We start from the raw sequence: 25,801 nt of genomic DNA, 5'->3' as shown, positions 1-25,801 counted from the left end.
ATAGTTCAGTGCATTAAATGACAGAATGTTATATTTGAAAGTTAAGAGTGTTGCAGGTTTTAGTGATGTCATTTCTGAGAATCAGTGGGTTCTTTGGACACACATGACTTGGTCTACAAATGCTTGATTGCTTGCAATGAGAGCCATGGCCACCTTCAGATAATCCATAAAAGGAGCAGCATCCTGGGGTGCAGCCTGATAAAGGGGGATGTGCCCTGTGCCTGCTGTAGCTCTGGCACCTGCTAGAGCCTGAGACTTTGGAATCACTGTCAGTCCCATGACCCAAATCCCTTCTAAACCTGCTTAGATGCAAATAGGCCGTGCTCCTCAGGAACCAGCTGGTTGCTGGGGTAACAGCTCAGCACCACCAATCCTCAGGCCCCACAGGTGGTCGCAATTATGCCCCAGCCACCAGGAATGATTGGGCAGTATCCCTTATTCCTCCTCAAACTTGTTCCTTGCTTGCTTGGCCTCCCTTGCTTCCCACTGAGCCTGGCAGTGAGAAGAGACAGCAATAAAGCCTTCTTTGAGTGGTGATTTAAAGATAGCCACACATTCCTCACCACTATTGCTCTTCCCTAAGTCTGTCCTGTCCTCATAACTTGTTATAATTGATAGAATGTGGGAGAGTGACATAGTGCCAGCGTGCAGTCTAGGTATGTCCTTGGAGCCTGGAGCAAGTCGGGGGGTATGGCTACCTTGCTGGTGACACCACAGGGAGAGAAATGTCACCAGCTCTGATGTCCTATTTGTCTCAGAGATTGGCCCCAGGGCTGAAAGTGGTACTACTTTGGATCTCCAGTCCTGGTTAACTTCAGGTGACTGAAGGCACACAGATGACTCCAGGTGACATTGCCAGAAGAACCACCCAGTTGAGCCCAGCCCAGTGCAGAATCTTGAACAAATAAATGTTGTGTTAAGCCACTACTTTATGGGGATTTGTTACGCAGCAAGAGATACCTTGAACATTTTGGGATTACCAGTGTGTGTTGACAGGAAAGGCAACTATACTTAGTTACACCTTCAAAATCAGGAAAGAAGTCTTTGACCATCTTAAAACAAGGCTATATTTATCATATATTTTCTGTCCTATCATATCATGTTTGTTATTAAATTGCATAGAGAAAAAAGGAAGAGTCCAGGCCTCATGGATCTACAGATCCATGCAGATCTACCTGTAAATCTACCTGCCAATCTGCTTCTGGAACATCAACTGAGCCTGAGCCACTTTCTTGAGCACCATTTAGGGGAAGGAACACCCTCAAAACCCTTGTGGTGGTGCCAAGGCTCTGGGAGAACAGCTTCTGCTGTGGCCCTGCAGTGGAAGGCACAGGGCTTAGATTCAGAGGAAGTGAGGTATGGGTCCTGAGCAATATCTGGGCAATTCGCCACTGTTCTGCATGTCCCCACCTTCTCAGCTAGGACACAGGGACTTGATGTGACCACTTACACCCCAGACAGAGCATGGCAGAAGCAGACTCACTCACAGACAGTGTCCCATTTGCACCATGACTCCCTCTGCTGAGCCTGTCCCAGGGGGTCCCAGAGGCCTTATTTCCTCCAGTTCAGTGGATCGGGGAATAATCAGTTCAAAGCCCATGGTTTCCAGGGGGGAAAATCCTGCCCTTCCCCCAACCACAGGACAACTTGGAACGCTCAGGGGATGTTTCTGATTATAGCACTGACTGGGGACAATCCTTGACCATTGATAGGCAGTGGCAGGGAAGCTTGACATCTGTGATATATAGGAAATTCCACAAATGAAGATTTCTCCTATAGACTTTGAATAACCCTCCTGACATTCATGTAGAAAAGAGGAAACCTGTTCATGAGAGCCTGGAAGCTAAGTCCAATTTACATAGAAACATGAGGTATGTATTTTCTCCATGTTAATGCACAATGAATGTTTAAAGGGTTTGCAAATTGGCCAAAGAGTGTCTTTTTTCATTAAAAACCCTACCAACAGTTGGGATGTTAGGAATCCCATCACCATGGGCAGTGCCTCTCCTGGATATTAGGGCCCATCTGTGTCTGTCTATGCTGACCCCCGTCCCCTGCATGTTGAGTCTTTGTATATGCAGACAGATGTTTACCTAGCATTTATTTCAAGCGTCAAATATAAAGGATTATTATCTTCTCTGAAATTCACACTGATTAAAAGAAGAGGTGTAATACTAGAATTTGTCTCAGTGTGTTATAAATTACTTTCCTCTTATTTCTCCTTTAATTATAAAGCATTAAGTTGATTTGAGGGGGTACAGATAGTATAGCTCATCTATGAATTTCATTTTAAAATAGTAGAGATCATTCCAAAATACTTGTAAAAGCAGGATGTTTGGTGGGATAGAGGTAAGAAGAACAGCTCTAAGGCTTTGCTACTCTAAACATGGCCCCACACCAGCAGCAGAGCTGGCTGAAATGCAGGATTGCAGACCTGCCCCAGACACCCTGCATTTGAGCAGGTTCCCAGGTGAATGGTCTGCTCCTGAAGTTTTGGGCAGGGCTGTTCTAAGACTCCTGGGTCCAGCTGAAGGAGACTACCCAGGCCCATCATGCATGGTCCTCCATCCTGAGCCCCACAGTGAGTTGAAAGATGCCTGATCCTAGAGGTACATGGGGCAAGACCTGCCCTGCCAAGGCTACTGGGCCTGCCAATGGGAGTTGCAATCAACCAAAACCAAACTCCTGGGAGCTGCAGGCACCAGCTAGAGCTGTCTTGGAAGAGCCTCAGCAACAACTCCCACGGAAGGCTAAAGAAAAATTCCCCTGGCAAGGTCAGCCCTCTAATAGCTAAAGTTTTCTAGACTAGAAACATGGGAGGCTTGGGAACCCAGCTTGGAAACTGCCTATGTGGCTTCCACACTCCAGCAGTTGAGAGACTGGGGCCCAACTTCACCCTACCACTCCCTGGTTTTAGAGCCTTCTCAAGCTCCTCAGCTGTGCTGTCAGATAAGTGTGGTGTGGCTCTCATCCAGGGTCACATAAGCACATGGAGAGGCCACATGAGGTTCCTGGCCCACAATGGGTGCTCAGACAACGCTCTAGACAGCTAGGGTTTGGGGAGGGCTTTCAGGCACTGTGCACAGGTACACACGGGACCATCTGAGGCCCACTTCAGTGGGGATGAGGTAGCTGGGATCCCCCTTCTCTGAAGCCTCTCTGTGAGGCCTGGAGGAGGATGCCAGGTGCTCCCACATGTCCCAGTCTGCCCTTCTTGGCCTTGATTTGTTTCCCTGACCCTGTCTAGGGCCTAGCAGGGCCTGCAGCCCATGAAGACTCTTGATCATGTCCCTGAACCCAGGCAAAAGTGCCTTCAGACCATACCCAGCTTGGAAACTGCCTATGTGGCTTCCACACTCCAACAGTTGGGAGTAAGGCAGGTGGGAAATAAACCCATTTGTCCACCATGTGCTGAGCATCTGTCCTGAGCCAAATTCCAAGGAGAATGAATTGAATGTGTGGTGCCTGCCTTACACACTGTTCTCTGGAAGGGAGGCCCATGCCAAGGCACAAGTGCAACATGCCACAAGCTCACAAGAGTATTCAGGGGTTGAGAACAGGAAAAAGGGCTGCGTTGCCACTGATGAGGGAGGCAGGGGAAGGCCCTGGAGCTGGCTTTGAAGGACAGCACAGAGACCCATGCAGAGGCTGGTGGGAGAACACGGGCTCCAGAGGAAAGATACCCATGCTACAGCCTCTGCCCCATCGCTGATTGCTGAGTGTGCTGGAGTTCTCCACTGTCCTCTAGATCCCCGTCCACCTTTGTCCTCCCTGCTCAGCCCTGAAGGCACCTTCCTGCTCCCGGCCCCCTGGCTTCTGGTGGGTGGCACCAAGGGCAATAGCAGCAGGAGATCCAAGTGGGGAGGGGAGAGGGCCTGAGAAGTGTACCATCCTGGCTCCCTCCCAGCTGCCTCCTGGTTTGTCAGGAGCTGAGTTCCTCTCTGCAGGCCCCTAATGGTGACACCTCTCCCAAAGCTGCAGCTATTGCATGGTCCATTCCAGGAATCTCCCCTCCCCTTGTCCCTTAAGGTCTAGGATGGAAACAGCATCCCATGGGTACTTGTCATTGTATGTGTCACCTCCCTCATTGTCCCTTAGCCTTGCCCACACCCTGCATTAATGCTGCACAGAGTCACTGTTGGAGTGGCCCCTCAAGCCGTGACCACTGAATCTAACATTTCCAAGCTCTATGACCTTAAGCTAATAGTGACAATTATTGTGTATAGTTAGAGTCGTATGTCAACATAAAAGCAGGACATTTGCTGGAGCCTGTGTTATGGGTTTTAGCATCTTTCTTTTGGTAACTTAGTCCTCACCATGAGCCTGAGACTGTTACACTCCTGCCTCCTCCATGTCGCAGATGAGGAAGGCAGGCACAGAGGGAGGTTGTCAACCTGTAAATGAGGGAGCCACTGGAACCGGAGTTGGTGCAGTTCCAGAGCTCGGCTCTTACCCTGGTCATCTCTGGGAGTCACAGTGTCCCCAGCTGTTTTGGAGATTCTGAAGTGGGATACAGGGAGAGGCTCTCAAAGGAGACCTCCAACAGGAGCTGCTGGGCAAGTGAAATTGGGGCTTGAGGAACAGCAGGGACTCTCAAGAAAGCAGGCAGTGTTCATAGAGATACAAGAGTCAGGAGAACTACACTTTCCTGAGAAGCAAGGCAGAAGGCAGGAAGGGGCTGAGGGCAGAGTGCAGGGAAACAGGGACACCAAAGTGAAAGGAGACGGACGGGAACTCTCAGACCGGTCAGGGAAAGAATGGGGAAGACTTCCCAAGTGCCACCTGCCTGAAAGTGAACGCTCATAAGAACATTCCACCGAGAGAAGAGGGTGTCAATTCCCTTTCATAAATGAGGAAACTCACATTCAGAATGGCTCAGGAACTTGCCCCAAACCTCAGCCTCAAACAGCAGAGTCAAAATCCAACCCTAGGCTCATTTGACACCACAGACTGTCAGGGAGATTGACAGCAGGAAGGGGCCTCAGAAACCAAGAAAGGGGAAATTCAGTGATGTCAATGATGGCCACAGTGTATTTTAGCAGAGTCCAAGGGAAACACAGCTTGCTCACTTCACCCGCAATCACAGATAAATAATCCCTGACTCATAATGCACTTTTCCACCAAGGTGGTACTTTGCCTAGCATCTTCCGCCCGTCTGTGGTCAGGGTGTGCTCCCATCCCAGACATGACCTTATCTGTTTTCTTACCTCTGGATTTCCGCTTGTTAAACACAGACTGCCAGACAATGACCAGCATGAAGAGCAGAATGCTGAGGATCCCCACGCAGCACACGAGGACAGCATACACGTAGATATCTGAAAGGCAAGGACAGACACAGGAGTCAGCCTCCCGAGGGCCGCAGCAGGAGAAGTGCGCTGGCAAGAGAACAATCAGAATTGGAATGTTTGAAATCCCAGTGCTACAGTCATCAAGGTAGTGTGGTATTGGTGCAAGGACAGACACAGATCAATGCAACAGAACAGAGAGCCCAGAAATAGACCCACACAGGCATGCTCAGTTGATTTTTGACAAAAGTGCAAAAGTAATTCAATGGCGGAAGGACAGTTTCTTCAATCAATGGTGCTGGGTCAATGGGATTTCCACTGGCAGAAAATAAAACTAACACAAACCTTACCTTTTATTCAAAAATTAACTCAACATGAACCACAAACCCAAACGTAAAATGTAAGCTAGAAGACTTTAGAAAAAACCCACAAGAAAAATCTTTGGGATCTAAGAATAGACAGAGTTCTTAGACTTGACACCAGAGGTCCCATCTATATTAGTAAAACTTGATATACTATACTTGACTTTACCAAAATTAAAAACTTTTGTTCTGTAAACAACCATATGAAGAGGATGAAAAGTCAAACAGACTGGGAGAAAATTTTTGTAAACCACATATTCAACAAAGGACTGGTATCCAGACTCTAAAGAACTTTCAAAACTCAACAGCAAAAAACACACAATCCTGTTAGAAAAATGAAAAAAAAAATTAAAAAAACTTACAGACATTTCACTAAAGAGAATATACAGGTGGCAAACAATCCCATGAGAAAAATGTTTGACTTCTATTGCCATTAGAGAAATGCAAAATGCAACTACCATAAAATATCCCTCGTGCCTTTCAGGGTGACTAAAATAAAAAACAGTGACACCCCCAAATGCTGGCAAGGATACAGATAAACTGGGTCACTCAGACATGGCTGGTGGGAATGTAGAGCGGCCCAGCCACTCTATCATAGAGCTTGACACTTTCTCAAAGGAGACACCTGTAACAACCATTCAACCCAGAAACTGCATTCCTTGCATTTGTCCCAGAAAAATGACAGCTTAAGCTCACATGGAAAACTGTACATGTATGTCGGGTAGCCAAAAACTGGCAACAGCCCAGATATCCTTCAGCAAGTGAATAGTTAAACAAAGTGTGGTACATCCACACCACAGCATCCTCAGCAATAAAAAGAACAAACTACCGACACACACACCAACCTGGATGAATCTCCAGAGAAGTATGCTGAGAGGAAAAAAAGATCCCAAAAGGTTACATACTGTATGATTTCATCAATGTAACATTCTTGATATGACAAAATTATAGAAATAGAGAACAGATGAGTGGTTGCCAGAAGTTAAGAAGGGGGTGGTTGTGGGAGGAAAATGGGTTTGGCTACAACGGCCACTAATAATGACTGTATCTTGACTATATGGATGTTAATATCCCGTTTGTGATTTTTTTTACAGTTTTGCAAAATGCTATCATTGGGAGACATTAGGTAAAGGACACAAATTAGTACAAGGGAACTCTGTGTATGATTTTTTAGAAATTGATTTTTTCTTTCTTGCTCTGTGGCCCAGGCAGGAGCAGAGTGGCATGATTTCGGCTCACTGCAACCTCCTCCTCCCAGGTTCAAGCAATTCTGCAGCCTCAGCCTCCTGAGTAGCTGGGGCTACAGGTCCACGCCACCACACCCAGCTAATTTTTGTATTTTCAGTAGAGACAGGGTTTCATCATGTTGGCCAGGTTGGTCTTGAACTCCTGACCTCAGGTGATCCACCCACCTCTGCCTCCCAAAGTGCTGGGATTATAGACGTGAGCCGCTGTGCCTGGCCAGAAATAGATGTTAATCTACAATAATTTCAAAATAAAAAGTTGTATAAATCTCAACAGTTAAACCATGTTCACGTACATACATCTCTTTTAGAAATAAGGTCTCACTTCATCACCCAGGGTGGAATGCAGTGATGCACAGCTCACTGCTCACTGCAGCCTTGAACTCCTGGGCTCAGGGGACCTTCCCGCCTCAGTCTCCTGAGTTGCTAAAATTACAGGTGTGAGCCTCAGTACCCAGCTACATATACTTATATTTCTTAAACTTTAATAATCAACTTTATCACTAATCTGATCAATACAATGCCAAGCTGCTCAGAAAGTGAAAAGGGAAGCCAAAACATTATTCTAACCATCTTTGAAGAAAAATGACACAGACATTTATTTGAACTTAGCAAATGTTTGAACTTAGCAAAAATGTTTCTCTGTTGACTTAAATTTCTACAACCAACAGATATTTACTATCAATCATGATCAGTACTTTCCTGAGTACACACACACACAATCTTTCACTTCAAGAAATAGAGGACCACTTAGTAAGTGTAACAATAAGAACGTGTGTCCAATACCAGGAACACTCAGAGGGAAACAGCCCAGCCTCGGAAGGTTGAGAGAAGCTTCCAAGAGTACTAGAGTTCTGCACTGAGTTGTATTTAAAATAACAAAAAATACAAAAATATATAGAAAAAAAGCCATCAGCCATCCTGTCACCCTGAGATAACTACTATTAATAAATATTTGGTATACTTTATGATGAATATGCATACCTTTTAAAATTGAGATCATATACTTTCACATCTTTTTTTCAATTTATCTCATTTTCTCAATAAATTATTTTCAAAAAGGATTCAGAATCATTTTGAAAAATATGATAAAAGTTTATCATATTAATATATCAGCAGTGATTTAACAACCTCTTACTATTGGGTACTCAAAGTATTTCTACCTGTTCCCCATCATAAATAATTCTATGGTGAGCATTCATGAACTTAAACCTTAGTACAACTCTCACAATATGTTCTCAAGATTAAGTTCCTAGAAGTGGAATAGCAGAGTCAACAGAAAAGCACATTTGTAAAGCCCTTGGGGCATGGAGAAACAGTTAAGTGCTTAAGCTGAAAAAGCAAGCCTACTGGGAGTAGCAGGTGGCTGGCTCCCAGGGAGAGCCTGGAGAAGCAGGTCAGGCTTATGGTTAATGAGAGGGAAGGAGGCATGAAATGGAATCAGACATTCAGGTTCCTTTTGACTCTCCCCTCCCTGGCCTGGGCCCCAGGGAGGCCCAGCACAACCTTTGCCCCTGGAGTCCATGAGATCTTCCCGTGTTCTTAAGGCAGTCAGCATTTTTGCATAAGCTAGTTTGAATAGATTCCTGCTCTTGGCAATTTAGATGTCTGGACTAAAAATAAAATAAGTAGAAAGTGCCTTAGGGCAAGGTAGCAGGTGAAGGGTGCATCTACACTAATATTTAAGGGAGAGGGGCAAGTGTGTGGAAGGAAGTCTCCTACAAAGGATCAGAGCTAGTCATGGATGCAGAGGAGGGCTGAGGCGAGAGTTCTGGAAGCCCAGAAGAAAGCACTGTAAGAAGGATGACTTAATAGCGTCAACTGCTGGAAAACATCCACTGGGTTTTGCCCCTAGGAAGCTACTGGGAAAGTCTTGGAGGAAAGCCCTGTCAGTAGGCTGGTGGGGGCAGAGTCAGGTCAGAGAGGTCCAGAAGCTGACGGGATGTGAGGAGCTTGAGAAAGCTCTCACATATCTAAAAATCAAAACTGCCTTTCTAGTAAATGCCTGTGTCTCTGATGTGTAGGCTCTGTAGATTAATAGAGTGGAGAACTCTGTGAGGGGTCAGAGTTAGGAGAGAGGCTGCAGCATCCATTTAAACAGTGTGAAACTCAGCAACAGGACTCTTGGATTCTGGACAAGACACTTCATGATGAACTCGGGGACAGAGCAAAGTTCACAGACCAGGATTTGTCACAGGATCCCAGGGCACAGGACGGCCACAACACAGCAAACCCATGGCCAGTCCTGCCTTTCCACACTGGTGAGCAAACTACTCCAGAACAAGATAGCAGAGCCCTTGCTGGCAGGAGAGGATGGTGAACAACACAGTCATGCTGCCAGGCAGACAGAACCTCAGGCAGGTGAACACAGCATCTGCCTGGAAGGGACTATGCAAATGTGGTCCCCAGACCCAAAGGCAGGAAAACTTGCCTTTAGTCTTATTGATGGAATGGAGAGAAAAATTGTCTTGCAAAAGCTTCCATGACATGGAGCACAGCAGCTGATCCACAAGCTCACCTCTTCATCTGAGCTCTTTCCTTCACTTCAGGACGGCAGGAACCCAGGAGGGACAAGGTTGCACGTGAGAACCGCGGTAGGCATCTCTCCCCAAGTGTCCCTAACAGCATGCTGCAGACATCTGGGGCCCACTCTGCCCTGGCAGGAGGTGAGGGGCTTCAAAAGGCCCAAGCTACAGTTTCAGATCACAGCTTCCTCAACATGGCTCAAAGGGGGCTCCCCACAGGCAGCCAGAGCTACAGAATCAGAAAACATCTGGCCACTCCAGAAGGCTCAGCTGGCCGCCAAACACATAGGCCTCCAGTTATGGACACCCTCCAGCGGGCACCTCCTGCCTGCGTGTGGCTCCCCACACACACAGGACTGGTCATAGCCACTCTCTGTTTTGTTCTTGAAGCTACAGATTTGTAAAAAGTGTTGCCTTGCAGGAGAAGAAAAGCTCAGAAAGACCACCTGACTTCCCCTTGATTGAGCAGCAACCAGTATGCCTATGTTGAATTTTTTTTTCCTTCTGTTACAAGCATTCCTTTTGTTGCATAAAGACAACCACCCTGCTGTGTCCACTCAAAACATGAAAAACCCCCTCCCTGGGTGTTCTCTGCAAACAACGTTAAAACAACGTGTGACCCTGAAGCCAGGGTCACAAATTCCTACAACTGCAGTCGCCTTCCTGCCATGTCAGCTAATGCAAAGCCCTTCCCTACTCAGCTCCAGGGCACTGCTCTCAGGCTGGAATGCCCGCCCAGTGGTGCCAGATCTTCCAATTCATCCTTTACCTTTTTATGTAAAACTCTCTCTATAAAATGTTGGCTCAAAAGTTTTAAAAATCAGACTAGGCTAAATAATGCTCGCTGAAAGGTTGAAGCCAGACCTTTCAACAAGGGCTTGAGTTCAACAAAATATCTGCAATTAATCAAATCTGGAGTTCACTTTTAAAATACCACATATGGTCGGGCATGGTGGCTCACGACTGTAATCCCAGCATTTTGGGAGGCCAAGGCAGGCCGATCACCTGGGTCGGGAGTTCGAAACCAGCCTGGTCAACATGGTGAAACAAATTAGTACAAATTTTTGTACCAAAAATACAAAAATTAGCCAGGCGTGGTGGCACATGCCTGTAATCCCAGCTACTTGGGAGGCTGAGGCAGAAAAACTGGTTGAACCCAGGAGGCGGAGGTTGCGGTGAGCCGAAATCGTGCCACTGCACTCCAGCCTGGGCAACAACAGCAAAACTCCGTCTCAAAAAAAAGGAAAAGAAAAAGAAAAATAATACCACATATACCTGCATACCCACAATAATTCTAAAAATCATGCTATATTCCCTTTCTCTGAAATCATTTACAGTTTTGTCTTTTGCCATTGAACTTCCAAAGGCATCACTGCCATTTTTAGACTCAACCGCAAGCTGCCATGCAGAAAATGCCCAGGCCTCCCTGAAGCAGATGGCAGGGCTGGCAGGCTGGAGCAGCTGCCCATGCAGAGAGAGGCCAAGACTGGGGTGCACAATGTCAGTGTGCCAGCTCCCGCCCTCCCAAACAGTCCCACCAAGCCAGGGCTAGGCAGATGGCACCTGTTGCCCAGCAACCCTGATCCCGGCAGGGGTATTCAGTGCTCCTTTGAAAAAGAGTGACCCCAGTGCCCCTCAGCAGAGTCCAGGAACCCCACTCTCCCCTGCCTTCTGAATCAAGAAAGTCAGCTTCAGTCTTGTACATTTTCAGGGCAAATGGGAAAGTCAGGAGATGACAGTTTGAGACAGAAGGCTCTCTACTTCTATTTTTTAATCCAGCCTGTAATACCATCTTGCTCAAGGTGAAACACCTGAGTGATAGCCCCAAAGGATTTTAACTCACTCCAGAATCTCACAAAGAGGCCTGACAATCAATGCCTCTTTTGTGCAGTGGGCTCACAGCCAGGACGAACTAAGCCCCAGGAGAATGGATATCCATCCACAACCCCTAATGTAGCTCTTCTGTCCAGGAACAAAAGGGCAAAAGGCCTGGGATCATGCGCCAGGGAGTTTCAACTGTACCTCTAACCTCGCCAAAGCTACAGCTGGGTTTTAAAAAAGCAAAGCATGGAGATGCTGCTGCTGCCGAAATCATAGGAAAAGATTGCTCTGTAAACAGCTGCTCTGAGGCAGGCACTACACATAGTGAGAATGCCAGTTCTGCTTTTGGTGAGGCCTGATTCTGTTGAGAAGAGAGCACATACTGGGCTACAGATTTCATGTAGAGAGTTAGGTCGGGAGTAACTCTGACATTATATAGCTGCACATGAATTATGAGATATTGTTAATTGCACAAAGGGTTTTAGAAATGCTGATTATGCTGTGGGGTATGTTGGGTCTAAACGCCACAATCTTTCCAAACATATGGTCTTGTTTTTGCACCATAGTATTTTCAAAGTATGGTCCTCAGACCACTTGCATAGGAATCACCTGTGGCCCTGAAAGTTCTCTGATCCCTTCCTAATGTTATAATCAGAATCTCAGAGGCTGGAGCCCAAAGTCTCCCTGGGAGATTCTGATGCATCTGATGATATATAGGGTCTAGCTGTCACATCCCTAGTGCTCTACCCTTGCCACAGCCAGGCCCTCTCCATACCCCAACCCATCACAGTGCCTGGTCACAGAGCAGCTCCAGAGACATGGGGCAAAACATCAATGGGGTTGCCTCAATTTTACTAAATAGTAATGAGAAAGGTAAATCTTGCCCTTACTACTGCTTCAGTCTATGAGAAGTAAAGTCATTTTCATCTTTTTGTCAATGAGTAGGCATTCTCTTAATGAGAAGCTGAGTGGGGGAAATGGGAATTATTTTACTAGGAGACAGTCATCAAACAAAGAAAAAGGCAACTACAAAAATGCAGAGAAACATCAGGAAATACAAAGAATCATTGTTGGATTCTCATGAGTGCAATCTCATAAACAAAATATTTATGACTACAAAACTAAACAACTAATCCTAGAGGCCTATGTGGGTGACACCTTATGGTTTGCAAACGATGTTCACAATAAAAGTTACATTTTCCTAAGACAGAATGTGTTTCAGTCTACTGCTTTATAACTAGGTATTGGAAGGGGTGGGCTTGAAAGCAAGTACCTTTCCCCTAAGGCTGGCCCTCCTTCTGTCAGACCATACAGTGGGTTAACAAAGGGTGACAGTGAGGCCCCGAGACATGTGCATCTCCTTAGAGACTTTTGGCTAGATCATTCCTCATCAATAAATGCTGTGCCATCACCAGATATAATCTTTACAAAAAGCTCCTGACCACCTGTGAACATTAATCAGCCTTTCACTGATCCAAGGCTCTGCCGGAGAACTCACAAAGTGTATTCTTCCATTTCTTATGATCATAATCCTCACCCACTTTATGACAATAATTTCTCTGAACTTTCCTTACTCCAATACAGGGTTTTCCAATCTCAGCACTCTGGATATTTGGAGGCAAAATTCTTTGTCATGGGGACTATCTTGTGCATTGTAGGATTGGCTTCATCCTTGGCCCCTATCGCTGATGCCAGGAGCACCCCCAACAGCTGTGGCAACCAAAGATACAGTCAGACATTGGCAACTGTCCCCTGGAGTAGCAAAAGTCACCCACTGTTGACAATCCCTACCCTAAGGCCCAAACCTGAATGTGCATCAGAATTGCCTGGATGTCTTGTTAAACCCCAGATTTCTTAGGCACCATCCCTAGAGCTTCTGATTCTATAAGTTAGGGCAGGGCACAGCCATGTGCAGTTGGAACAAGCTCCCAGGTGATGCATATGCTGCTGATCTGCAATCACACTTTGGGAACCACTGTTCCAAGGCCATGGTTCTCAGCCTGGCTGCATGCTGCAATCATCTGGTGCTTTTAACAACTTCAAAGTAAATCAGAATCTCTAGAGATGTGGTCCAGGCATTCATGTTCTTAACATTCCACGAGCAATTCTAGCATGGGTTGAAAATTACTTGGTTAAGGATTGCAAACTGTCTCTAGAACCCCAAATTCCTTAGGCAACCTGAAATAAAATGTAGTCACAGTAGAGGTACTTATCATTTTTATATCACTTGAAGATTCCTCCCTAATATCACCTGGGAGTAGGAATTTTAGAGCAAAACAAAACAAAACAAACAAACAAAAATTATGTGGACTGGTGCTTTAACTTCCACTCTTTCAAAACTGTGGCCTGATACTGTCAGGGATTTCCATCTTACTTTGAGTAAGTTTAGACCAAGAAAACAACTTAAAAACTAAGAAGTTAGGATCCTTTCTTGATACTCTGTTTCCTTCCTATTGTCTAAAAGTGAGGCTGCATCTTATCATAAAGAAACACACAAGCTTTACCTTCAAAAAATGCCCAAGTTTCTTTCGTTTTCTCAAAGGATGACTCTTCAGAAGCTTTGAGGGAAATGACTGAAAGACAAAAAAGAAACAGCATAGTATGAAAAAATAATGCCACATGTACACATGGCACTTACATTTATAATGCGATTTCTACATTTGCAAAACCACATTTAGTTGTCAAAACTCACGTTAGGTACAGGTGCAAGGACTTTACCTAACAGCCGGGAAACCCAGGGCACAGGAGAGGTGAAGTAAGTTGTCCATGTTTAAAAGCCAGTAAATGGCAAGTTCAGGATGCAGTTCAGTAAAAGCCCCACTTGCCTCATAGACTTGAAGAATAAGAAGTTCCCAATGGGAAACCCAAGAATTAATACATGATTTATTTTACCATTTTAGTGGGAGTCTTTCTAAAATGTAGCATACTTGTCCCAGTATTCCTGGATAGAGAAGCCTGAAGTCATCGGATGACTCAAGGTTAGTGCTCTGAGCACCATTCTCCATGCAAGACAGTCCCACAGAGCCACAGGCATCTAATTGTGAGAACATTTTGTCTTCTTTCAGGGAATGGTAGATCACTGAATTCACGTTGCCTGCTTTCAACAGGCAGGGAAACAGAATTGAGTTACACTGTGTGAAACTTTGAACCTCGCATTAAAGGACTCTGGACGCATGGGAAGGTTCCATCCACAGGGGTAACATCATCATAGGTAAAGATCTAGAATGATCTTTACCTATGATGTAAAATATCAGGGAATGAAATTATTGTTCAATAGAACCTTCTGAAGTTATTGAAACATTCTATACGTGCACTGTCCAATACAGCAGCCACTGGACACATGTGGCTACTGAATACTTGAAATGTAGCCAGTCTTACCAAATACAACCGAATTTTTACTTTTATTTAAGTTTAATTAATTTACACAGTTGCATGTGCTCAGGGGTTACCACAATGAAGAGCTCTAGACAAGAGAATCTAGGACCAGAATTTAATGGAGATAGAATCAATACAAGAGGCAAGAAATATGGCAAAGATGGCCTAGAACTTAAATTCAATTTACTGCCTCTCCCACAAACTTTTGTATTATTATTGTCATGATTTCAACTCTGAATCTTCCTTCCTTTTGTCTCTCTGGGCCTTGCACTGGACATTTCCTATTGATATAACTTCCAAATCAAGAATTTTCTCTTCATCTGTGTTTAACCTTCTGTACAACCCTTCTATTAAGTTCTTAACTGCATTTATTATTTTTATTCAGTTCTATATTATTTGTTTAATTCTTTTGTAGATATCTCAGTTCTCTAATGAATTTCTCTAGCTTTTCATCTAATTCTGTAACCATATCAATCATATCATTTTAATGTTTATGCCTGATAAACTTTCATATTTGCACTTCCCATAGAGTCCTTTCTATTATCTGTTTTTGCTTTGGGTCTTGTCTGTTGGAATGCCTAATAACTTTTTTCTAATTGAATGCCAGACATTGTATATAGAAAATCATGGAGGCTCTAGATAAAATTTTGGTTCCCTGATAGGAAGTTAGAGTAGGGGGAATGGTCACTTTAATCTAATCAGGGTTTGAACTGTTGAGAGGCTTTCAGTTTTTATAGAGTGTGGTCTATTTCTGCTTTGCCCTTACTCAGGGTTCATTTGGTCCTTCAGGGTTCCCCAGTAAAAATCCTGGGTTATTTACCACAACCTCCCAATTTTTATCTCACTGTTAGAATTGCCAAAAACTAGCTCACCTCCTAAACATTCTGGTTGTCACTTTCTGCATAGCTTCTGTCAACTAGCGCTGCTTAAGTATAAGTGAGTTTCTTAGAGTTAAGAATTGCCAAAAACTCACTCACCTCCTAAACATCCTGGTTGTCAGTTTCTCCATAGCTTCTTTCAACTAGCACTGCTTAAGTAAGAGTGAGTTTCTCAGAGTTAAAAGTCTCCAGCAACTAGGCTCACTTTGCTGTTTTTCTCTGTGATCTAATTACCTATCTAATCCTTCAGAGAACAATTAAGATAGCTGGATATATATGCACATATATAACTATGTAATTATATAATACAAATATATTTATGAAATGTAGATATGTGAATCAGAAAGCAGAAGTGCTGATAGATTTTATTTTCAGCTTTCCTAATTGTTCTCAGAAGGAGGGCTTTGCTCTGCTGAGAGTTTGCCTTGATCCTAGAACTCCTTTGCCATCAGAACTTAAATTATTTAAAAAGTGGTGGCTATATCTTCTACCTCTGTATCCTTATCACTGGGCACATTGCCTGGTAGCTGATAGGTGCTTGGTAAAATATATGAATTATCTATTTCTTTCTGACTTCCTCCCAAAGAAAGCAACCTAGATCTCCAGGAAGGAGCTCTTAGTGAATATCTGACTTTGCATGTGATCTAAGATATATCAGACAATTTGTCCCTCATGCCCAACCTCCCTGACCTGCTCAATACCCATAGCCCCTGTAATCTACTGACTGCCAGATGCCCCCTTCAAGCACTTAAAATAAGAAACAGAGTGCATGTGGTTATTGTGAGCCCTGAGATTGAAAGAGCCAGCGGATTTTTGGGTGGTTATGTTGGAAAACAGGTGAACAGAATGGAGCAGAGGCTAGAACCCGTACAGCAGAGGAAAGATGAGAGACCAAAGGCTCAATGGCACTCTAGGCCCCACAAGGCCTGGCGTGTTGTGTTTACTCTCCCTGCATTCCATGAGCTCTGCATCCTTAGACTGTGCCCGCTTCTCTCCTGAAAAAGCTTGGCTGGGTTTCCACGGCTTCAGCTAATCAAGCCTAGATAAGGATAAGAAGGTCCTGATGATGACAATACGGAGATGAACAATACACATATATCTCCAAGGAGCTTGGTTTCCAGGAGACCAACGATGCCCATCATGGCCTGGACCCTTATCATCACACATGTGGTCCACGGGCCAGCAATGTCAGTGTCACCCGGGAGCTCCTCAGAAATGCAGAATGGCAGGCCCCATGCCGGATCTACTGAATCAGAATCTGTTTTTAAGCCCAGATCCCCTGGGTGAAACGTATGCCTTTTAAAAATTGGCACACACATGCTCACAGGGTTGAAAGACTCAGTTGCCACTTGCTGGTTGTATGTCCTTGGATAAGTCACTTAATTTTCCTGTGCCTTATTTTACCCATTTGTAAAATGGGGATGATGAGAAATGCCCATGTCAGAGTAGATGCAGGGGATAAAGGGGTTCATGTGTGTGAAGTGCTGAGAACAGTGCCTGAGACCTAGTGAGCCCATATCCACAAGGACACTAGCTGTCTAAGTACAGGGACTTTCACCTGTTCTAGTCACTGCTCTAACCTCCACCCCTCCCCCCAACCTCAGAATGGTCCTTTGTTGTCAGTCCTTTGCCTCAGGGGGTGACTCTTCAATTGTCCAAGTGGCCAACAAGAAAGTGTTCCCTGTTCTTGTGTCTAAATCTCTATAGCTTGAATGAGCTGCTGCCATTCTAACCAACAGGTGCCTTCGGGTCATTTTTTATGCACCTTTCAGGGTCAGAAATTGTGGGTCCTTGATTTAATCCAATTACAGTTCCCTTTCCCTTATTTAGGATAGAAAGCAACAAGCTCTCCCTAATCTATTTATGGACACGTGTTGAAACAGCTAACAAACTGGGATTCTAAACTAACCCTATGCAGGGAATCACAGGATGCTCCTCATTCCCCGGCAGTGCAGATATTTTCACAGGACCGTGCAGCAACTTTGGCATCTGACGATTAGCAGCACCAGTCCTAATCTTACTTGTTCCTACAAGAAAGAAAAATTTTTACACGGACCCTGCCAGAGCTGCGGGAATTTTCCCAAGGTTCTCCCATAAGTATCTTGTTGCAGCTGCTAATCCTATGCTATCTCAAAGTGAATTTGATACATTGTCAAGCCAGGGGTCTGAGTCCACAGACTATAAGGAAACAAAGCTGTGGGATGCAGCCAGGCCAACAGCAAGGGCTGTGCAGTGGACAATCAGCAGGTCTCCTGACTCCACAAACATGCTGCCCTCCTCAGCACAGCTGTGAGCAGCTAATATAAATTCACCTTGGTCAACCTTCAAGTGCAGAGTGGAAGAGGCCCCAGTAGGGTAGATGGGCTTGAAGAGGATGGAATGCTTTGAGAAAAAAATTTGCAGGACTAAGGAACAAGTGGCAAATGTTCCAACCATAGATTACTAATGTTGCTCAAAGACTTGTGGAAGTAAAAATGCAAATCTCTTGATGGAACAGCATTTTTGTAACAGTTTCCAATGAGTTCAGCAATCAGAAGTCTGGAGCCTTAAGCCAGAGTCAATCAATCTATCCCATTCTGCTGTACTGGGCTCACCTTGGGATCCAGCTGGACTCCCAGACAATTGGAAAGAAGATGACAACAGCCTCTTGTACAAATTTGCTGACTCTTCCTACGTACCAGCTCAGAGGAATGGAGGTCCTGCCCTCCTGACAGCTGCTTGTGGTTAAAGGAGTGCCCAGCCTAATCCCCTAAAGAGGAAAGCAAGCGCATGACAGTCAGCTGGTGAACAAGCCAGTGGTCCTACAGAGTCCTGATGGTGGACTCTGCTGTTCTGTGCTCAGGTTTTCATGATGGGGAGGAGAAATGGAACTTCCATCCCTTCCCGGGAAGGAGCAGGACTGGAATGATGCTGCCTCTCTCTGCCCTCTCGTCTGCATTCACCACCTCCCTCACCCCAGGTGGGCAAGGAAAAGCTCCTAATCCAGGAGCTTCTGACCACAGTTCCTCTCTGGGTGAGAGAAACATGGTAAAGAACTTCTTCCAAGTAGCCTCTGTCCTACCCTGTGCTCTGAGACTGGTCTCCCAGCAAATAGCTGGCATGGGGGCAAATGATATGGGGCCCCTTGGGACAGTCGCATCACCCCAGTTGCTGGGAGTGACACCAGCCCTGCCTTTCACAGAACCCTGCCTATGACCACTCCTGCACACACTACTCTCCCATCCATCCTGTGTCCAGGAAGACCATGACGGGGGCAGTGCAAGGACCACAGTGTGCAGGCCTCTAGTCCCCATGCTGGGGTGGGGGTTGGGGAGAGGGGAACAGGCAGGAAAACTGTCCAGGGAAGCAGAAGGAACCCCTCAGTGCCAAGCCACCGATCTCAGTCCAGCTGTATTGGAACTAAAGTGGGTTTTTATGTCTGTCTGATGGTTCAGGTCTCACAGTGGAGGGAGGTGTGATGCGTGCTCAGAAGCTAAATTGTCAGCTGAACTACTGACTGCTTTGTCATTGCCTTGGGACCCTAGCACCCAATGGGCAGAGCCCATGAGAGTTTCCGGGGAGGCAGTGGCCCAGATGACAGAGCTACGGGCCACTCTAGGGCCTCCCCAGGAGCACAGAATAGGATGAAATCTAATAAGAGACAAGTTGTGAAATCCATCATGTCACTGCCCCTCTGTTGAAGATAGTGGCCACAGGATCAAACAGTCTGGAAGAATGCAGCCCAGAGGTACTGAGACAAACCAGTTCTATCAGTCACATGTCCAGAGGAAGCAGGCTGGAAAGAAAGAGCCTCAGTCAAGTCCCCTTTGATGGGACCTGGGGGGAAACCACCACTCAGAGAGGTGTGAAAACCGAGAGCCCTAATTCCTGCCTTGGAAAGAATGCCCTGCCAACTTCCCTGGGGAGGGCATGTTTCACAGGTGAGTTCACACCAAGACCATGTGACAATGCCCTCTGGGTGTCAAGGGGCCTCTGGTTCTTTTGGGGTCCCCCATTCACTGAGGATGCTGACATGCTTTGTCTAGACTGACCGACCTCACCCACGAAAGCGACGGCCAAAAATTCCAAGAGGTCCTGGGAAGGCTCCATTTCTCCTGAAATTCTCTCCCACTGGTGCCTCTAATTCCTTCAACAAAGAATCTTACAATTAACAAAGCTTAAATTGCAACTCTAGGCTATATCCAAAGTCAGGTGCACATTTCTGAGACGGAAAGCCTTCCAGAATGCAGGATTCGATTGAGAGGAAAGTGGTGGGGCCCTGGCGGGCCAAGGGGGTAGAAGGAGGCAGCAGGTAGCAGGAACCAGGGTGCAGGGAAGGCGGGCAGCTGGGCTCAGGAGACATGCCTTCCCTTTCTGTGCCCACACTGGCCAGGCTAGCTGAAGCCTTCTCCCTGACTCTACAGATCTTGATCTTAGCAGGTGCTGCCTTCATTAGTGCCCTAAAGCCATAGTTTTAAACTGTACTGAGCAGAAGAATCAATTGGGCTCTTGTTAAAATGAAGACTCCCAGGCATTGCCCCTGAATTTCTGGGAGGGTTTGGGACTCTGCCTGACAAGAGAGTTCACCTCTCAGGAAATTGTGAGGCTCCAGGCCAGAGGACCCTACTTGGCGAGTCTCTGTCATGTGCACTCCTAGAAGAAAGATGGGAAGTGAGTACAAGGAGATGTGGGAGAGGAGATTCCTGCTGTGAGAAACCAGGCCTTGGGCCTCAGTGTCCTGTCCAATCCAGGAGAGGGTCTAGAACTCTAAATTAAACCAATGCCTCTTCTATTTAATACAGGGAAAACAAGAGTAATAAGGATAAGGAGTGACCCTGCCACAGAAGTGTTATCTACTAAGTGATACCGGAGTGCTGGGAAGGGAAGAGTGTGGTCCCTTTGAATAACATGGAAAGGGGGAAGGAGCATGCTGGGTAGAGGAGGGCGTGGTCCCTGGCTAGGGCTCCACCCCTACGGACCTGGGTGCGGACAGGCATTTCCTGTCCAAATGCTACATTTCCCAAGACCGCTCTGGCCTGCCACACCCCAATCCTGGGCCTATACAACCTGAGACCCTAGCAAGGCAGAGACAGACGCGGTCAGACATCGAGAGGAGCACATCACCGGAAGAAGACGCAAACAGCTTGGTAGTCCAGAGAACATGAAGCACAGCATACCGGCAGAAGAGCATACAGACAGGCATCGCATGCAGGCAGCCCATCAACCAGTGGGACGAGGCACCAGGCAGAGTTTGGCCCAGGCAGTCAGAAGAGAGCTGGGGTCACAGAGCAGCCCAACTTCAGGGGAAAACCGTCTCCCTTCTACCTCCCCCATCAGCTGGAAGCTACTTGCACTCAATAAAACTGCACTTATTCTCCAAGCTCACATGTGATCTGATTCTTCCAGTACACCAAGGCAAGAACCTGGGATACAGAAAGCCCTCTGTCCTTGACACAAGGTGGAGGGTCTAACTGAGCTACAAGCCACCTATAGTCGGCAAAGTAAGAGAGCGCACCATAACACATGCCTACTGGGGCCTCAGGAGCTATCAACATTCACCCCCGGACACTGCCAGTGGGGTCGGAGCCCCACAGCTCCTGCCCATCTGTATGCTCCCCTAAGAGTTTGAGCAGCGGGGCACCCAAGAAGCCAGCCACACCCCTATCGCATGCACTGCTAGGGGATAAGGGAACTTTTCCCATTTCAAAAGGACCCTGAAAGAGCACCTTTAAATAGCATGTCTCAATGTGGAAAATGATGTGCAGAACAGAGCTTTCAAGAAACAATGATTTTGAAAAGAACAGAACATGTGTAAGGATGGATGTGTCTTCCCAAGGGGTCACCTGCCTGTCTTGGAAACTGGAGACAATTTGAATTGAAGCTTTCCTCCAGCGGTGATCTAATGTTTCACACGCTTCCTCTATGGAGTATGTGGCTTTAAATCCATCACTGTGCCCCGCAGCACGCCTTATTCTACCTTGTTCATTGTCTGTGTCTGTTTTCTTCACTTTCTAGAATCCTCCTTGGCCCATAGTCCAAGTCATAGTTACTCCTAATGAATGAATGAAAAGAATGTTATGTAGTGGGGTAAGGCCACCTTACCAGGACTATGACATCGCTACTTTCCGGAAGGCTAGGAGAGGGGCCAGGGTCAGGGGGTCCTACGCTGTCCAGCAACAGTCCTTCCCCTGGAGCCTCAGAAGCAGTGGGGATGCACCAGCACACCTGGCTGCAGAGGCTAACTTCTCCATAAAGTTCTGGCCTTGGAGCTGCAGGCTTTGTGTCTGTCAGGATTTATTTTATGGGCTCTGGGAGTTTAGTTTCCTACAGGATGGAAGCAGAAAGTCCGAAGATGATTCCTAACCAGAAGGTGATTCTTCTTAAACAGAAGATGATTATTAAGTTTCCTCAAGTTGAAAGGAAGTGGCAGAAGTTTAGGAGCCTGATCCCTGGCAAGTAGGCCTTGCTAATTTGCACCAGGAGAGAGCAAGCACCATCCCACCCCAGTTCCCTCAGGCAGCATTTTACACAGGTTGATAGGACAGGAAAATGTAAAGGGGCTGGAAGAGGATGGTGATGTGAAGTATGCAGAAGAAAAGATTCTTAAGTAAAACAAAGATGAGTCAACACCTTTGTCCCAAATTCAAATGCAATGTATTCAGTTCACACTCCCTTCTTATTCAACGATGGATGGGATGGTTCCCAAGGAAACAGCTCTTAAAATGTAGCTGTGTCCTTACTGTTTATAACTGGAGCAACATTCTCAGGGGTAGGGGGTTGGGGGCGTGCAACTGCAGCCCCAGAGCGACACAGAGACCTCTGTTCCTGCTCTCAGGCGCTGGCCTATTGCTTCCTTTCTCCCTTACCTCTCCAAGATTTAGGTCAAAGGCCGTCTCCCCTGGGGCTCGAATAAAGCCATATATGTCAGTAGGACCTCTGAGTGACCTACAGGCAGCAGCTGATGAGAAACAATGAAGCTCCAGCTTTGTCTAGTGGATGCCGCCCTTTCCTAACGCATTCAGTCCAAGACAAATTCCAGCAAACCAAGCAAAAGGGCAAACAAAAAAAATGAAATAGACTTCCCATGGGAAGGCGGTTGGAAAAGAAGTCCACATCCTGAAAGTGAAGGAGCTACAGAGCACAAAGACCATCTTTATGTCCCCAGTGAGAAGCTAGGAAATACTGAAACCTAAGGCTTGGTCACTGGTCCTCTACACACACAACTCCAGGATAGGGCTATATATGCACTTGCTACTACTTTCCATTCCTAGTTGCCATTTTCATTGGTACCAGAGTTTGGATCACTCATTCACTCCTCCATCTAAAAAGCCATCATTGGGCCCCTTCTGTGTACATGCACCACATAACATGTGAGGGTGCATTTCAGAAGACTCTGGCAGGGTCCCTGGTACCAAGTTCCCTGACCGGGTCCATCCTTCCAACCATTCCTCTTGTTGCTGCCAACCCTTGTCCCCCACCAACTGCAAACATATATCTAAGTTCATTGGGTTACTTTTGCATGCCTCTCTGGCCTCTTGCAACACTTTTGAGCAGGCTGTCGTCTCTACTGAAACAGCACAGCCCATGGCTATCTGCTGAAGCTCTCCTGTGCCCCAAGCGAAGTCCCACATCCTCCATATGACCTTCTCCTATGGCCCAGCAATGTGTCCTCATCTCCCTTACTCCTATGTCAGCCTCACCCCCTCATCTGGCCCTTTCACACTCTTCCTGCTTGCTACCTCCATAATGTTTATTAAATCTATAACCGTATCTATACCATGGCTTCTCCCCTACATTTTGAGTCTGGGGCCCCAGGAGGGCAGGCATCAAACATCTCCATCTGTACCTCTCTTTGGGCAAGGCACAGTGATGACAGGCTCATAAAGTGGGGCTTCCTGCATGTGTGTGAGATTAAATTTTTAATCTAGACTCTTCCAAGACCATGGCAGTTGGAATGAGGGTAGGTATGATGAAGAATTGTTTAAAGTGGTGTTTAAATTACACTCTGGTTGTCAATTTGATCCCTTTGAGTGTCTGGACCTGTTGACACTTTAAACACCATGATGTGTGCTTGCTTAATTAAGCAGAAGCCCTAAATGTTTAGTAAATCTCATTCCTAATTATCTGTTCCGTGTCTCCAGAGAAAAAGGAATTATTTCGTTAATTTCTTCCACTAAAACTTGAAGTATCAGTTCCCTGTGGTAGTAACTTCAGATCTAATCATTAAATTTCCTCTCACATTTTGGGGTTAAACAGATGAGAAATCATATTATAATTTCATCTTTGCCCCCAGATACTTTTAGGGTGACAGAGTTTTTTCCATTTGCTTTGTCCACTCTCCATATTTAAACCTTACTTACATAATGTTAAGTGAAATAACAATTTGGCTTGTTAAAATACACTATTTGGGTTTAGAGTGAATTATAACTAAACTGCAGGAGATATCCCTTGCAAATTGCTTCTATTATTAGCATTTTCACTGCTGATAAAGACCACTCGATCTAAAAGCAGGAAGATTTATTTTGGCTCAGAATCTGTTTCTGAATCTGTGGGTTGTAGGATTGGGTAGAAAAGCCATTGAAGACCGTGTGTGTGTGTGTGTGTGTGTGTGTGTGTGTGTTTTGACACGGAGTTTTGCTCTTGTTGCCCAGGTTGGAGTGCAATGGCATGATCTCGGCTCACTGCAACCTCCGCCTCCCAGATCCAAGTGATTCTCCTGCCTCAGCCTCCTGAGTAGCTGGGATTACAGGCACCTGCCACCATGCCCGGCTAATATTTATATTTTTAGTAGAGACAGGGTTTCACCATGTTAGCCAGGCTGGTCTTGAACTCCTGACCTCGTGATCCACCTGTCTCAGCCTCCCAAAGTGCTGGGATTACAGGCATGAGCCACAGCGCCTGGCTAAAGATCGTGTTTTATGAGGTCTTGGGGATCAAAGCTGTGGCCTCCCTAAGAGCAGGAGCCTCAAACTAATGTCTACATCACTCCTGTGAACAACAGCAGCACACAGTCCCTGGGGTGAAGGCCCATGAAGTGTACTCAGGCTATGGCCCTGCAAACCTGTCTCAACGCTTTCCACAGGAACCTTAGGACACGTGGCACTCGGGGCTACAGTTGGGGCCCATCTTTCACCAGGAGCCCCTTGGACACTTATGGTTCATCTTGGAATCTCTCCAGGCACACCTGAAGAAGGAAGCAAGCTTAAGGGTTCACCCTCCCCCATGCCCACAGGGGGCCTCCTCCTGCTAAGCAAGTCTACAGAATCTGTGCTTCCAGAGGCACCAAGCCAGATCTGTCCCCAAGGGAGAAACGTCTAGAGGTGATGGGATGTCAAGCACAATGGAGGAGGCACAAAGGTCGAGAGACTCCCAAAGCTTGGGGAGTAAAGGAAGGTTAAAAAAAAAAAAAGGACAGAATACAAACCGCAACGTCTTAGACTTGGGGACAAAGGGTCAAGGGTGCGTAGAGGGGCAATCAGACCTGCCTAGACCTGCCAGAAACAGCAAGACAGCAGCTGAAGCTATCAAGGGCAGGCCTGAGACTCAGCACATGGCCCGGCAGCACTGAGCGTGCAGGGCAGACATGGGCGGACACAGCCTGTGCAACACAGGGCAAAGCAAAGTGCTTTTCTTCAGGAAGTATCGTTATTTGAAAAGATATTTACCATAACTAGCTATATATTATTTTTCACTTATATGAGACATTTTGGCCCCCTAAAATATGAAATCATGACCTCATTTCAAAAGTGTCCTTGGAGTTTACCCTAAAGAGGACAAGAACAAGCTGTCTGCATCTCAATACTTACCTAAAATTGTGACTCAACTACTTCAGCAAAACTGTTAACTGGTCTTTGTTTGTTTGCCTGGGTTCTTGTTTTTGTTTTGTTCTCCGGCCTAAGGGCATAGAGAAACAAGAGCATTTGGGAATCCCAACACTAGGCTATGATGCCTGCCAGGGATGAAACAAGTTCCAATTCAGTATGGCCTGGACACTCTCAATGTAAATATGCCACACCTTGGAGAGAGGGAGACATGGCTGAGCAGTGCACCTTCCTGTTGAAATCACCCCAACTCCCTGCTCATGCTCCCTCAATTCTCATCCCATTTTCCTTGTGCCACCTCCTTCAGCCTCGCATGCCCCCACAGTGCTGGGCACACAGCCCTCAGGCCTTGTTCTTCCTCACCAGCCTTGGGGCTGGGCAGGGCATTATTATGCACTCCACTTCATCACATCTCACCTGCAGTGAAGCTACACCTGCATCTGGCCTGCTCGTGATGAATGAGTGAAAGCTGCTACACATATTTACTGAGTCAGACCCCTCGGTGTCATCC

General features: G+C 46.2%; 1 protein-coding gene across 5 annotated transcripts in view; it reads right to left on the bottom strand.

Moving 5' to 3' along the window:
* VSTM4 (V-set and transmembrane domain containing 4) overlaps positions 1–25,801 on the bottom strand; it is a 138,791-nt gene that overhangs the window by 94,583 nt on the left and 18,407 nt on the right. For 4 of the 5 annotated variants that reach the window (XM_030940070.1, XM_030940069.1, XM_030940066.1 and 1 more), the window contains 2 exons: positions 13,742–13,810; positions 5,208–5,315 (listed from right to left, as the gene is read on the bottom strand). In XM_030940070.1, the coding sequence (XP_030795930.1) occupies positions 5,208–5,315; positions 13,742–13,810 (177 nt within the window). The remainder of the gene's footprint in view (positions 1–5,207; positions 5,316–13,741; positions 13,811–25,801) is intronic. The other variant, XM_030940071.1, reaches the window with a different exon arrangement.

This window comes from Rhinopithecus roxellana, chromosome 11 (genome assembly GCF_007565055.1).
Source record: "Rhinopithecus roxellana isolate Shanxi Qingling chromosome 11, ASM756505v1, whole genome shotgun sequence".
Taxonomy (NCBI): domain Eukaryota; kingdom Metazoa; phylum Chordata; class Mammalia; order Primates; family Cercopithecidae; genus Rhinopithecus; species Rhinopithecus roxellana.
The sequence above is the reverse complement of the archived record's forward strand: the minus strand, read 5'-3'. Positions and strand labels throughout refer to the sequence as shown.